This window comes from Nelusetta ayraudi, unplaced genomic scaffold (genome assembly GCF_046127955.1).
Source record: "Nelusetta ayraudi isolate G7.1 ecotype Tasmania unplaced genomic scaffold, CSIRO-AGI_Nayr_v1 ptg000004l, whole genome shotgun sequence".
Classification (NCBI taxonomy): domain Eukaryota; kingdom Metazoa; phylum Chordata; class Actinopteri; order Tetraodontiformes; family Monacanthidae; genus Nelusetta; species Nelusetta ayraudi.
The window spans coordinates 14,031,541-14,044,477 of record NW_027466054.1 but is presented as its reverse complement, the minus strand read 5'-3'; the positions used below and the strand labels follow the sequence as shown (position 1 = coordinate 14,044,477).

The 12,937-nt window shown below is 46.0% G+C and overlaps 2 protein-coding genes across 2 annotated transcripts; one reads left to right on the top strand and one right to left on the bottom strand.

Annotated features, from left to right (window-relative positions):
- Nucleotides 1-449: 449 nt before the first annotated feature.
- Nucleotides 450-3,390, bottom strand: crybb1l2 (crystallin, beta B1, like 2). The gene is made up of 6 exons (XM_076036419.1): nt 3,278-3,390; nt 2,558-2,646; nt 2,334-2,452; nt 1,799-1,931; nt 1,556-1,698; nt 450-642 (listed from the first exon to the last, which is right to left on the bottom strand). Exons 2-6 carry the CDS (start codon nt 2,642-2,644, stop codon nt 471-473), a joined length of 654 nt encoding a protein of 217 aa, XP_075892534.1. The 5' UTR covers nt 2,645-2,646; nt 3,278-3,390; the 3' UTR covers nt 450-470.
- A 3,629-nt stretch (nt 3,391-7,019) lies between these two features.
- cryba1l2 (crystallin, beta A1, like 2) lies at nt 7,020-11,186 on the top strand. The gene is made up of 6 exons (XM_076036764.1): nt 7,020-7,185; nt 7,413-7,489; nt 7,641-7,759; nt 9,169-9,310; nt 9,424-9,566; nt 10,772-11,186. Exons 2-6 carry the CDS (start codon nt 7,415-7,417, stop codon nt 10,917-10,919), a joined length of 627 nt encoding a protein of 208 aa, XP_075892879.1. The 5' UTR covers nt 7,020-7,185; nt 7,413-7,414; the 3' UTR covers nt 10,920-11,186.
- Nucleotides 11,187-12,937: the final 1,751 nt, after the last annotated feature.

The following is a 12,937-nucleotide window of genomic DNA, read 5'->3' as shown; positions in this document are numbered from 1 at the left end:
CAAATTCACAGCGATTGGGCCCCAGTCAGCCAGGATGTGATGATGCGATGGTCTGAGCGAGGGGTGACGTCAGCGCAATGCTGAGCAGAAGTCGGAGGGGGAGACAGAGCAGGGATGAGGGGAGGAGAAGGATGGGAGAGTGGAGAAGGGGAGGTTGACAGCAGACATGGTGAGAGGGATGGAGGAGAAAAATGGTTTGTTGTCAGATAACGTCTCAACAGCCGCTGTGATTACTCCCTCCTTCCCTTTTGGGTAACTTTGTTTTTATTTTTATTGGTCGCTCGATTACAATGGTCCAGCGGCTAAATATAACAACCTGCTGTGCTCGGCGGGAGACTTTGAGGCGGAGGGGCCGGCGATCACACGCGCTCCCTCCTCCGCTCTTTCCTCACCCGCCCTCCTCCGCCCACGTCCCTGCTCCCGCCCTCCACCTCGCTGCCCATCCCTCTCTTTCTCGCCCTCGCTGGACTTCATTTGGAGGAGACGACGTAGCAGCCGTGGGGGTGCCACTGCATGTCGCGGATGCGCCTAATGGACTGCATCTGAGGGCAGCGGGCCCCAAACTCGTTGAAGTGCTTGAATTCGCCCTTCTCCAGCAGGTACTGGTTGCCACGGTAGCCGGGGAACTGGTATCCCACAAACCTGCAGGGGGGAGGAGGGAGGGAGGAGGCACAAAGACAAATAAACAACAAAAAATAAGCAGAGTTAATTATATTTTTCATCACACTGTCATAAATTTTCACTGCGTTAATTCTGCCAACCCACGGCAGCTGTGTCAAATTCTTAAAGTAGCAGCTCTCCCAAAATTGGAATCATCTCTCTGCTACTTCTTGAGTACTAAGCACAATGCAGTTGGAATGATTTGTTGGGAGGAAAAAATAAAACACATTTTCTCATCGTTAACGATTCAGTGAGGTTTAGAATTAGCTTCCATGCCTATACAACGGAAGCCTGTGGTGGCAGTGTTTCACAACAAAAGACAGAGCAACATGTTTCCAGTATTTGCCAGAGTCATCACAGCAACATGACTCTTGCCTACACTGGGTAATGGGACAAAACTTCAAAACAAACAGGACTGCAGAGTCTTCCAGAAACTTGAATGAAACCACCTCAATGGTTTTCAGACACAATGTGTTTTAAGATTAGTATTTCTGTTGTACTTCGTGACTTCCACTGGCTTCTGTTGGATGAAACTGTGAAACTGCGTCTGCAAGACACTCTGAAGCCTCTTCCAACCCACTTCCCTATTTTTCCCTCTCCAAATTTATCCGTCACTTTCTGATGCCTGCTGTTCTCTACCCAGCAGGGATTTTGCCACCTCACTTTCTGTTTTTGCCTCCCTATTCCAGGCACATGAGAGAGTAGACAGCAGTGCTCTACCTGCTTTATCTGCTATGGGGAAGGCAACCAAGCCCTCAAAATATTCAATGCAAAGGCAAATTAAGTTCAACAAACACTAAAGCTCCTCGAGTTGGAAACTCTTGATTCCTTTCAGCGAAACTCTGTGGAATTAGTCTTAGTTTCGCTTGAGGACATAAACATCGGAGCAACTCACGTTCCACAGCTGACTATGATGCTGCCCACTCTGTCGGTGAAGCCGTGGGAGAACAGGCTGGGGACGTCATCGTCCACGATCTCCATCTTGCGACCCTTGAACTCCCCAACCTCGAACAGGCAGATCTTGTGCTTCTCTGGGTCCTTGAAGATCACACAGTGGTGAGAGAAACGCAGTGTGAAACAAGGTGGACAGGCATTTTTAGCATTGGTGGATTCAGAGCGTCGGCGGACAGGGCTTTACCATGCGAACGGGCCTGAAGGACAGCAGGTAGTCGTTCTTCTGGCTGTTGCTCCAGGAGTCCCAGCGAGGATACTCGCCCTTCTCCAGGATGAACATGTCACCGCAGAAGTTCATCTGCTCAAAGCCAACGAAGCTGAGAGAGAAGGAAAATCAAGTGAGGGTCCTAAGAGAAAAACTTTTTGAATGATGGAATTACCCAGAGAAACAAGCAGAAAGGGTTTTAGGAAATCCTCCAACTTTACTAAAGTCAGTGGGTATCCGCGTACTATTGCATTTATTGCTCCACAGTGTTACATGATCAGTGCATTATGTTATTAACTCCGGCACTGGAGTTCATCCTGCAGCTGCTCTCTCAATGCAAATCATTCAGGATAAAAGCATCAACTAGAAGCCTAAAAATGCCTGACGAGGGGCTCAGAGTGTTAAATCACCTCCTCTGCTCTCAGAAGAGTGTGGGTGCCTGGGGTTCCATTACAGCAGCCTGCTGCATCTGTGGGTGTGTGTGTGTGCATGTGTGTGCGCAGTGACTACTTACGGTCCGCACTCCACGCGCAGGGAGCGCACCTTGTCCATGCCCAGGTCAGACACGTTCATGCACTCGTTGGTGATCTCAATGGAGCGGCCCTGGAAGTTCTCCTGGTCGAAGACGGTCATCTGGATGGGGGGACGGGGGGGGTTTCAAATACAAAGTTCAGGTGGTTTTGGTTTTGTGGTTATGGTTTCTGTTGTTGTGCTTTGGCCTCTGTGTGTCCACTTTACCTTGGACTTCATGCCGATGTCAGACATCTTGTTCTGAGTGGCCTTCCCGTCAGTCTGGGAAGCAGACTTGGATTTCTCTCCGGACATGACTGAGGAGATGAGATCAACAAGATGAAACAGTTGATTTAGCACTGCTCGCCTTTTGCCGTAACTATCAATCACGTGACCAAATTGATGAATTTGTCACGGGAACCAGGATGCTGACGCAGCTTTCAGACTGTTCTCCATATTCGAACCCAAAGCTGCTAAATATATCAGGAGGTTGGTGTGCTTTTCTTTTTTAATTTCACCCACCTTGCTCTTTTTAGGTTTCTTAAAATATTTCTATAACATATGTTCTTACTGAGGCACCATTCATCATTGACTGTGGCAGAATTGGAGCACATTAAAAGACTTACTTATTTCCCCAAATCCCACAAGCTCCTTTCAAACATTCTAATTTGTGTACAATTCCAAACAGAAGCTGCAACCCGTTCCTCATTTGTCTCGCGTTGCTATTTAACAGCAAACTTTTAACAGCCCAAACAACCAAACAACTTCAGAAATGGAATTAAACCTGAAACCGACTTGGTTACATTCAAACTAAGCAGGGATGTCGGCTGAAAACAACTCTGGCAGCCTTGAGAAACTCCTCCGCCGACACTGTTTGCCATGACTACAGCAGATCCTCCCCTGCTCTCCCCCTCTCTATGGCTCAAAGATGGTTGTCCACTGTCTTACCTGCGGCAGTTACTGCGTGAAAAATGAGTAGACACGGTTCTGGGACTGGTGGTCTGTGTGAGAGTGCGCCAGGGCCCCGGCCACCCTTTTATATGCTGGCAGCCAGAGCGAGGGGATTACAGACAGAGAAACAAAGTCGCTGAGCTCACAGGCCCCACAGAAAAGAAATACACCCATCATCAAAGAGAGAGGGAGAGAGAGAGAGAGAGTGGGTGCAGAAAGAGAGGCAGAGAAATCTAATCTGAGAGGGAGGTAAAACTGAACTCAAACCTACAGAGAATTGGCCTCGAATGATTTTACAATAATCTGATTAGGGTGTGTTGAGGGATTTTATGTACACAGTTTAATCACAAGCAGTTTTATTACAGCGGCAGCCAAACAGACTGCGACCACATTTAATAACCTGTTGAAGGGTTGTTGTTGCCATAACGGAGCCACACTGGGACAAATAAGAGCTGGAAAAACAGCAATGAAGTGCGAGAGGTAATATCGCGGCCAAGGGCTCGCGGACAATAATCTGACTCCGTCCCCTCAGACACATCAGGAGGAGTCTGTTAAGGTCGCAGCATTCGCTCATATTCAGTCTAGTACACAGTGGGAAGTTTATCTCGGTTGGTGTTTAGCATTCAAAAGATGGTTTTGCTTTGATGTAGAGATTTTCTTTAGCGCAGAGAGGGGCGGACGTGACTGCAGCAGTTTGTAATTTGGATTTGGTGGATTGTCTCTACAACACAAACAGTGGATGATGTAAATAAAATGGACCTGACACGTATGTCAATCTGCCCTCACATGCCAAACTTTATCCTAAATTCTGTCTCCACTGGATTTAATCCAACATCTGCACAATCTTCAAGGATATTTAAACCTCACACATTGTTGAAATCTATGAGGGACTCCGTAAAAGTCAGCACACACACACACACACACACACACACACACACACATACACACACACACACACATGTTGCCTCTGCAGTGGAAAAGGCTCTGCAACACATTTAGTTTCCCTTTGCCATAACAACTTTCATTAATGGCAACATATGTCTCGTACATATGGCTGCCATGAATAAAATCATACGTAATTTGTTGATATATTTGTGAGTATGTGAAATATTACACTGGACAAAAAAAAATAATAATAACAACAATAATAATAATAATAATAATAATAATAATAATAATAATAATAATAATAATAATAATAACAATAATAATAATAATAATAATAATAAACTATTGCTATTGCTGAGGTTTTGGACTTAATGTAACTTGACCACATGATGCTCATATCACCCAGTCCATTCAAATAAATTCCATAAGCAATAGTCTGCTTGTTGTGAGCTTAAAAATCTAATGTGAAACATTAAGTCTTGATAAATCTCTTGTATCATATTTGTTTGCAGCAAAACTAATAGTTATTTTCCCTGAGTGAGTTAAAGGCCCGATGTGTGTGATTTAGTAGCATCCAGTGGCAAGAATGCGAACTGCAAACAAATAAATACTGTGCAGATGATCATTTTTTATTGAGCACTTGAGCTACCAAATAAATAATTGCAGGTCGGTTGTAAAATGAGCAGCAACGTAGGAATCAGGTGACTTTAGCATCACTTTGCAGTCATTTTCATCTATCAGTGAGTTCCAACTGAAATTTAAATGCTACCAGCAGGACCTTTGAAGCTCTTAAGCATTTATTCATAATGCAGTGGGAGATTTTAATCAGACATACCCATGTCCAACTGACATTACATAGAGGTTAGTAAGATACCACAGCTCGTGTGAAGGCAGGAGCCGACGCTGAGCCACTTGGAAAACATGCTCTTCAGAAAGACCTTTGATCACGATGCGGAGCTTGACTGACGTAAAAGCGAGGAAACGACATTAAAATTTAATATAGACGGGATTGATCTTTTCTCGCAAAAACTCCAAATCCCAGCTGGTTGGGTCGCAACTAGCTTTTTTTCTATCTCTACAGCTCTCAACCTGGCTTGTCTGACAAGCGTGTGAGATTTGTGTGTGACTGTGTGTATGAATGTGCAGCCTTACAAGTGAGCCGAGTGGTTTCCAGCTGGCCAACTAGTTCAGTTCTGCTAAGTTCATGCAAGAACAGCTGCAGAAATGCCTCTTCTTACCCTAATAGGACTACTGTGGGTTAAGGAGGAATACTCGCAGAAAATTAGAGAACAATTGTCGTAAGACTGTTTTAACTTTTGTTTGCTTCTTGCTAGTATTTTACCTAATAATACAAAAAAATACACTTCAACTTTTCATTTAGGCACATTTTGTATCTTAATTATATATATTTTTTATCTTGGTTCCATATGTTTTCGATTGTATAGTATAGTACAGTATATTTTCGTTTATTACTAAAAGCAAGAGATGAATATCTGTTTTTTCAGTTTTATTGGTGAAGCAGGACGGGGGAGAGCTAAGCTGTGGTCGTCGTGACTTTGGTGTCATTGATGTTACAGCAGCCTTGTGTGTGTGTGTGTGTGTGTGTGTGTGTGTGTGTGTGTGTGTGTGTGTGTGTGTGTGTGTGTGTGTGTGTGTGTGTGTTTTCCTTTCCGGGGCGATGACGCTGAACATGCGATGAAGAGCTAAGAGCCAGCCTCCTTCTGCTAATATCAAGGCCCAAAGCCCAGACGGGGCCTGGGCATCATGAGTAGGTGGGCTCAGACTAATTCCTGTTTGAAGTGAGGACATTGGGGAGTAAGCAAGAGAGGGTGGGGGTTGGCTTTAGACCCCAGGGCATACAAAATATTCCTCTAGAGGCTGACAAAGATTTAACATTATACGCTGAAAGTGTAGGGGTTTTTTTATATTCCAAGTGTTTTCTGTGTGTATTCTGAAGCCATTCCTCCATTGACAGTATTTGATTTATGGATAAAATTTTAACTCTCAATACATTTACGTGGTGTCATTCTTTGGGGGTAGGTCGTTCTTTAAAATGCTCCCCGGATGCCTCTCAAATCCGGCTCATTCTCTGCCTATAGCCCCGTCCATTGTTGTTCTATACGATGGGCACTGCTGACCTATACGAATAGATCAACAGCGCCGCATTCCCCGCACTCACCTCTGTGTCGCTGATGTGCTGAGTCGACAGGCCGCCGTGGGGCGAGAGGGAGGCAGCAGCGAGGTGAGGGGAGGCAGCGGGCGGGGCGGTGTGCAAAAAAAAAAAAAAAAAAACACAACAAAAAAACAAAACGCCCTTTTACACACAAACATTCATCCAGAAGAGTGTGTTAAAGGTCCCATCTCACCTGCGCTGGATAAATCCAGGTGCACACAAGCGCCTCTTTCCTTGCACATTCAAAATAAAAGCATTGGTTTTGGTCTTCCATGGTGAATGGCCCACACTTTTGGAGCACTTTTCTTCTGCGGCTTATCTTGACGATTCAGCCGTTCTTTCAACTACAAAAGTGTGTTGTTTTAGTTTGATGTCCAACCTAAAGACTTCAGTGTCAAATGATTTCATAAACCAAACGCTTGCCTAAAACCAGCAACAAATGTCATTTTTTGCATTTGAGCACGTGTTCTTTTTCTCTTTTGATCTACATTTTTTTTTTAAATATCACTGAGACACATTTTATGTTGCAGCCATTTCATTGGAAAAGACAGCCACACTGGTGAACCCCAGACAGGAAGTGACCACCCTACAGCCGCGCAAGCTTCACTGCGAGCGTAGAGGGGCAACGCGTGCGTGCGTGCGTGCGTGCGTGCGCGTGTGTGTGTGCGCGTGTGTGTGTGTGTGTGTGTGTGTGTGTGTGTGTGTGTGTGTGTGTGTGTGTGTGTGCGAGACGGGGAGAGAGTGAAAGAGCGAGCACGTGGATGCCGGTATAAAACGGATGGGCCACGTTCACACGATGAAAAAGAGGGATCTGGTGCGTGAGGAGAGCGGGAAGAGCATCCAGGTGAGGATTAGCTGAACTTTTGAAAATATTTTTTGTACATTTTTTTTATGTAGATTGATAAGTTTAGGTTAGTCGGAAAAAGTAAGTGTACCAATGATTATAATTTTATTTTAAAATATAATATAAATATATACATCCAGTAAATTAACTTGATAGATAGATAGATAGATAGTGAGAGAGAGAGAGAAAGAGATTTTTCAACTTTTTTCTTTTTTATGTCTCTTCAGAGATGTATAGAGCCACCAGAGCCAACATGACTTCGCCCATGATATTCCCCTGCATAGGAACAGCCCCATTCTTTAAGGTAAATACACACACGTACACACACACACACACACACACACATATATACATATACATATATATATATATATACATCTATATATATATAGATATACATATATACTTGATGACATCCAGTGCGCATGCTCACACCTTGCCTCCGCGTGGTGCAGGTGATGCTGTTCGAGCAGGAGCACTTCCAGGGAAAATGTTTGGAATTTACCTCCGAGTGCAGCAACGTCCACGAGTGCGGCCTGGACAACATCCGCTCCATCCGAGTGGAGAGTGGAGCGTGAGTCACACAGCCTGTACGCCTGCACGTCTCTGTGGATAGCTGACTGGACCTGTGTGTGTGTGTGTGTGTGTGTGTGTGTGTGTGTGTGTGTGTGTGTGTGTGTGTGTGTGTGTGTGTGTGAGGGAGAGATGATGAGAGAGGGTGTCATGTCCAAGCTCCCACTAAAGTGTGTCACCTCTGTGGCCACACTGTCCCCACAACCGTCGCATACGTCCGACAGGAACCGCCGGAGGGAAGGTTGCTTTCTTTTGGCCCCTGGTTCCTGTTTTAGACCGAGAGGTTTTTACTCCGATCACTGCAGAACTCTAAGTCAGTTCTTTGCAGTGAAATAAAAAGCATTCATCCTGCCGCAGTGGCTCCCTGTGAAGGCGTACGTGCCTCCAGCGGGTAAAGGGTGAATGCCTTGGGGGTCAGTGTCTTTCAACATCCCGAGGATAATTGGAAATCTTTTTTTATTCCAATGTAACTCATGCAGAAATGATACATAGAGCACCGTGATAAGGAGCTGCCAGAGTAAACACTGTTCATCATATATGGATATATTTTTAGCTTTCAATAGTGACTGTAGGGTTACCTTTTAGAATGTTGCATCTTTAATCTCTCATTGCAAACAGGGATAGTTTATCCTCTCTTTCTTGGGACTACGTTATTTTTCTGAGTTGCTCAGATTCAAAGACAAAAACAATTGTGTGTTGTCAAATGTAATAAAACTGATTTCCCATGGTCCTCGGGTGCTCACAGCACCCGTAAAAAGATTTTTATGAAACTCAGTGGCAGTCGTGAGATTTCTCAGAGCAAATTCACGCAAGAACTGTTTTTCATTCCTTCGTCTTTTTTTAAGCTGTTTTTAAAAGAAGCCGCTTCAATTACTAACCCTAACAGCATTATTCTCACACAAAGCTCTCACTCTCAACATTATAAAGACCAACATTTTTTAAGCTCCTGGTTTATCCTGACTAAGGATACATGTGGGGGGGGTTGTGACTTTGTTATACACGCAAATAAAGAAGAGAGCTGATTTGGCTAAAGTACAACAAGAGGAGGATCAAATGTTCCAAACCATGTTCCCCCTTTCTTCTTCCTCCTCTCTTCCTTTTGCCCTGCCGCCATTACAAAAATGTAATCAGGAGTAAGACCAAAAGCTCATGCTTGATGTCAACATAAAGGTCTTTTAAGCTGCAAAAATAACTTGACATCCTCACTGATATATTTGATAAATATGTGGCTAATCCCCATTGCCTCTAATGCACCTGCTTTTCAGCTTCCTCATATAGAAAGTGACCACTAGAGGGCCTCATGTTACTCTGCCTCCTCTCTGTCGCTGCCTGCCTGGTGTCTCCTGTTCCGCGTCTCCATGCTAATGTTAACGCAGTTTCACTCTCTTGCCGCTCGCACTCCTTTCACAGCTGGGTGGGTTTCGAGCACCATGACTTCCAGGGCCAGCAGTTCATCCTGGAGAGGGGCGAGTACCCCAACTGGGAGGCCTTCAGCGGCTCCCTGTCCCATCACACCGAGCGCTTCATGTCCCTCCGGCCAATCTACTGCGCTGTAAGTACCAGAAGAGATGAGAGAGGGGAGACTCGGAACTAGACGGGAGACGTCAGTATGTCAGGACTCTCTCTCTTTCTCTCTCTCTCTCTCTCTCTGCTCCTCACCGGCAGTCTCACCAGAGCAGCCGCATGCTGATCTTCGAGAAGGAGAACTTCCTGGGCCGCAGCACCGAGCTGAACGACGACTTCCCCTCGCTGCAGGCCATGGGCTGGCTCAAGCCTGAGGTCGGCTCCATGCATGTGCAGTGTGGAGCGTAAGTATAAATCTTTATTCTCGTTGATATATAAACAAGGAAGGAAAGAACGGCACTGTGGTGACCTCTTTCTCAAAGCTGGCTTTTACATGTAGTGTTGCCCATGAAGTTGGATATTTTGTTTCTCCTCATGCAAGAATTCATTAAAACTGGGTAATTGGAAAAGACAATGTAATCATGTTACAAAAAGTGATGCATTTAGATTGGAATAAACACGGTGGCGCAGTGGTTAGCGCTGCCGCCTCACAGCAAGAAGGTTGTGGGTTCGATTCTGGGGCCCGGGCCTGGGACCTTTCTGTGTGGAGTTTGCATGTTCTCCCTGTGTCTGCGTGGGTTCTCTCCGGGTTCTCCGGCTTCCTCCCACACTCCAAAAACATGCATGTGAGGTCAATTGAACATTCTAAATTGTCCGTAGGTGTGCATGTGCGTGTGAATGGTTGTTTGTGTCTATGTGGCCCTGCGATGAACTGGCGACTTGTCCAGGGTGTCACCCTGCCTTCGCCCTAAAACAGCTGGAATAGGCTCCAGCAGACCCCCGTGACCCTGAATAGGAATAAGCAGGTATAGGAGATGAATGAATGAATGAAATTATTCCTAACTGTAAATTGAACTGAAATATCTATATTTCTTTTCTTTTTCTAAAAAAAAACAAACTATATTATAGTCAGAAAAATTCTGGACATTTGGTGCAGCTTGAATGGGTCATGAATTAAAATTAACTTAAGTGTTTGTTGAACTTTTGGAGCAGCACAAAAACATTTTTTAGTCTTTATCGACAAAAAAACAGAAAACTGTTTAAAATGAAATAACATTCTCCTGACTGTTCCACGGTGGCTCTTCATATTTTGGGTAAAACTGAAGACTTCAGCAATTCTGACTGTTTTTGAAAGACATTTTGTTCATCTGAATTCATCACAGTAGCAGTGACTAAAAACCTGAAATGATCATTTTTGTAGGAACTGAAATAAACATTTTCTAATCTTAGCAAACATCCCCACGGCAAAACTTTTTTCTTTTTGGCATTACATAACCCACAGGTCTGAGGTGCAAAACTAATTTGGAAAGTTGCTTGTTGCAACTCACTCTTTATGGCAGCCTCCGAGAGCCATTAGCAGCTGCGCAACAGAGTTAGTTACATTGCAGCTCATAACGCCACATTATATAAGATCATTATTCAAGTCAGACTCCTCTCTGCCTCTCCTCAGCTTCGTGTGCTACGAGTACCCCGGCTACAGAGGCCAGCAGTACATCATGGAGTGCGAGAAGCACAGCGGCGACTACCAGCACTGGAGGAACTGGGGCTCCCACTGCCAGACCCCCAAGATCCAGTCCATCAGACGCATCAGGCAGTGAGAGGAGCCGGAGCAGGAGGGGCCTCAGTTTGACGGCGGCTCGGGCTGACGCCTGGGGGCGACACTCCAGGGGCCCGACTGTAACCTAAAGCCCTGCGCTTCAGATTTTGGCTCTGAGCTCTCGGCTTTGTACAGAAGGACCGCAACTACAACACAAACCAGAAGTGACGTAGCAGCTACCTCTTTATCCCAGCTCATATCATATTTCTGTTCACACCCATTTTGTCCAAGTGAAGGTTTAATAAAGTTCTCAAAACCTTAACATCAACTCCTCCTGCCTCTGAGCGTTTTGCTGATGATGATGTCTTAGTGTAAACGAGTTTGTTCAGGATGAGGGCAAGGTGAACAGAGATGACAGTATTTCTGTTTCCAAAAATAAAACTTATTTTCTTGAATCTTGAAGAGTAAGAAAAAAGAAAAATGCACACAAAAAATGGCTCCAGAAACAAACAAAAAAAAACTCAATACAAGAAACTTAGATCTGCTTTACTTAGAGCCCACAAATTTCTTTCTCTACAAAATTAATCAGGCAGAGCTCGCACTATCCTCTCCCCGACTCTAGGCAATTCCTGAAAGAAAAATGCAAAAAATAAATCTGCCATAAGAGGTCAATATGCTTCCTTTTGTTTACCATCTGTCCCTTTAAAATGAAAAAATAATAGTTTACAGGCAACTGAAAATCCCCCTGCTAGTGGCATGTCCTAATGACATCCTCGCCCTATAAAACTGACCGGATCCAGACGGGGCAGACAAGGAACGTAGTCAGAGCTGAGCAGGGTCGTTACCGGGGAAATCGGTCTGAGGACGAGGCGGGGGCAAGGTCGGAGACGGGCTGTTGTCAACCGGGGAACGAAGGAGTACAACAAGACAGGCGTTGGATTACTGGTGCAATGCAAAACAGATAATCTGGCAACGGGGGAACACGGGAGACTGGTTAATAAAGGCAGTGCAGATCAAAGGCGAAGATTGTTGGCTATCAAGATAATAGGGGCAGATTGTTGGCTCCCTCAACGGCCGGCTCCTGACGGCCTAGGTTGGTCAGGATGAGCATCGTGGAAGTCTCTGATGAGGGAGGGGTCGTGGATGGCACTTGATGGTTCCCAGGATCGCTCCGAGTTTGGCTGGAGGTGGACGGACGGCTCCACCTTCAGTTTCATTGGCTGGAGCGCAGGCAGCCCAGGCAGCACCTCCAGTGGGAAGAACTGCCTGTCTCTCAAAGTTCTGGATGGCTCCTGGTTCTGGGAACGCTGTAGTGTCAGACAAGGTTACATCTGCAAACAGAGAAATGGAACAACACCTTCCCTGCCTCATGATGATTTCTTGACAGCGCTGCTGTGTCAGGACCCTTCGGCTGTCTTTGAGTGTCCAGAGGACAGAGTCATCAACATCCAGGCAGCTTACTACCGGAGGCATGGCAACAACATCTGCACTCAGCTGGGCCAGTCAGATGGGGCAGTGGAGGACGTCCTTCCCGTTGTCCAACGGCTCTGCAACAACCGTCCGTCCTGCTCCTCCTTCGCCCACCAAGTCGACCCCTGTCCCACCGTGCCCAAGTGTCTGGACGTAGCCTTCAGCTGCGAAGACATGTGTGTTCGGGGTCTTGGCGTGCAGGAAGGGAGGGTCAGCGACTCCCAGCTCTCTGCCTCGTCCTCGGTCCACGGCCACACTGCGAAAATGGGTCGGCTGAATGGGAATTCCTGCAGGATGCCTTCGGGGTCCCTGCAGGCTGAGGGTGAATGGCTCCAGGTGAACCTGACCAAGAAAAAGAGGGTGACTGGAGTTGTGATCCAGGGTTGTCCTGGAGAAGACCAAAGGGTGACCAGCCTCAAACTCCAGCTCAGCATGGACGCAGCCACCTGGATTAACTACACTGCTGTTGGGCCGGCTCCATCTGGCTTGGTGGACGGAAACACTCGGAACTCCTGGATGCTTGGGACGCTTGGATCAGTGAAGTACGTCCGCATCCTACCGCTTGAGGCCAGGGGACAGGCCGGCCTCCGCCTGGACGTGCTGGGTTGC

What these genes read in the sequence shown, in the direction of transcription:
- crybb1l2 (XM_076036419.1), bottom strand. Translation starts at nt 2,644, where the DNA reads ATGTCCGGAGAGAAATCCAAGTCTGCTTCCCAGACTGACGGGAAGGCC. An exon ending in ACATCGGCATGAAGTCCAAG is followed by an intron (nt 2,453 to 2,557) that starts GTAAAGTGGACA and finishes CCCCCCATCCAG; the next exon opens with ATGACCGTCTTCGACCAGGA. An exon ending in ATCATAGTCAGCTGTGGAAC is followed by an intron (nt 643 to 1,555) that starts GTGAGTTGCTCC and finishes TCCCCCCTGCAG; the next exon opens with GTTTGTGGGATACCAGTTCC.
- cryba1l2 (XM_076036764.1), top strand. Translation starts at nt 7,415, where the DNA reads ATGTATAGAGCCACCAGAGCCAACATGACTTCGCCCATGATATTCCCC. An exon ending in ATCCGAGTGGAGAGTGGAGC is followed by an intron (nt 7,760 to 9,168) that starts GTGAGTCACACA and finishes CTCCTTTCACAG; the next exon opens with CTGGGTGGGTTTCGAGCACC. An exon ending in TCCGGCCAATCTACTGCGCT is followed by an intron (nt 9,311 to 9,423) that starts GTAAGTACCAGA and finishes CCTCACCGGCAG; the next exon opens with TCTCACCAGAGCAGCCGCAT.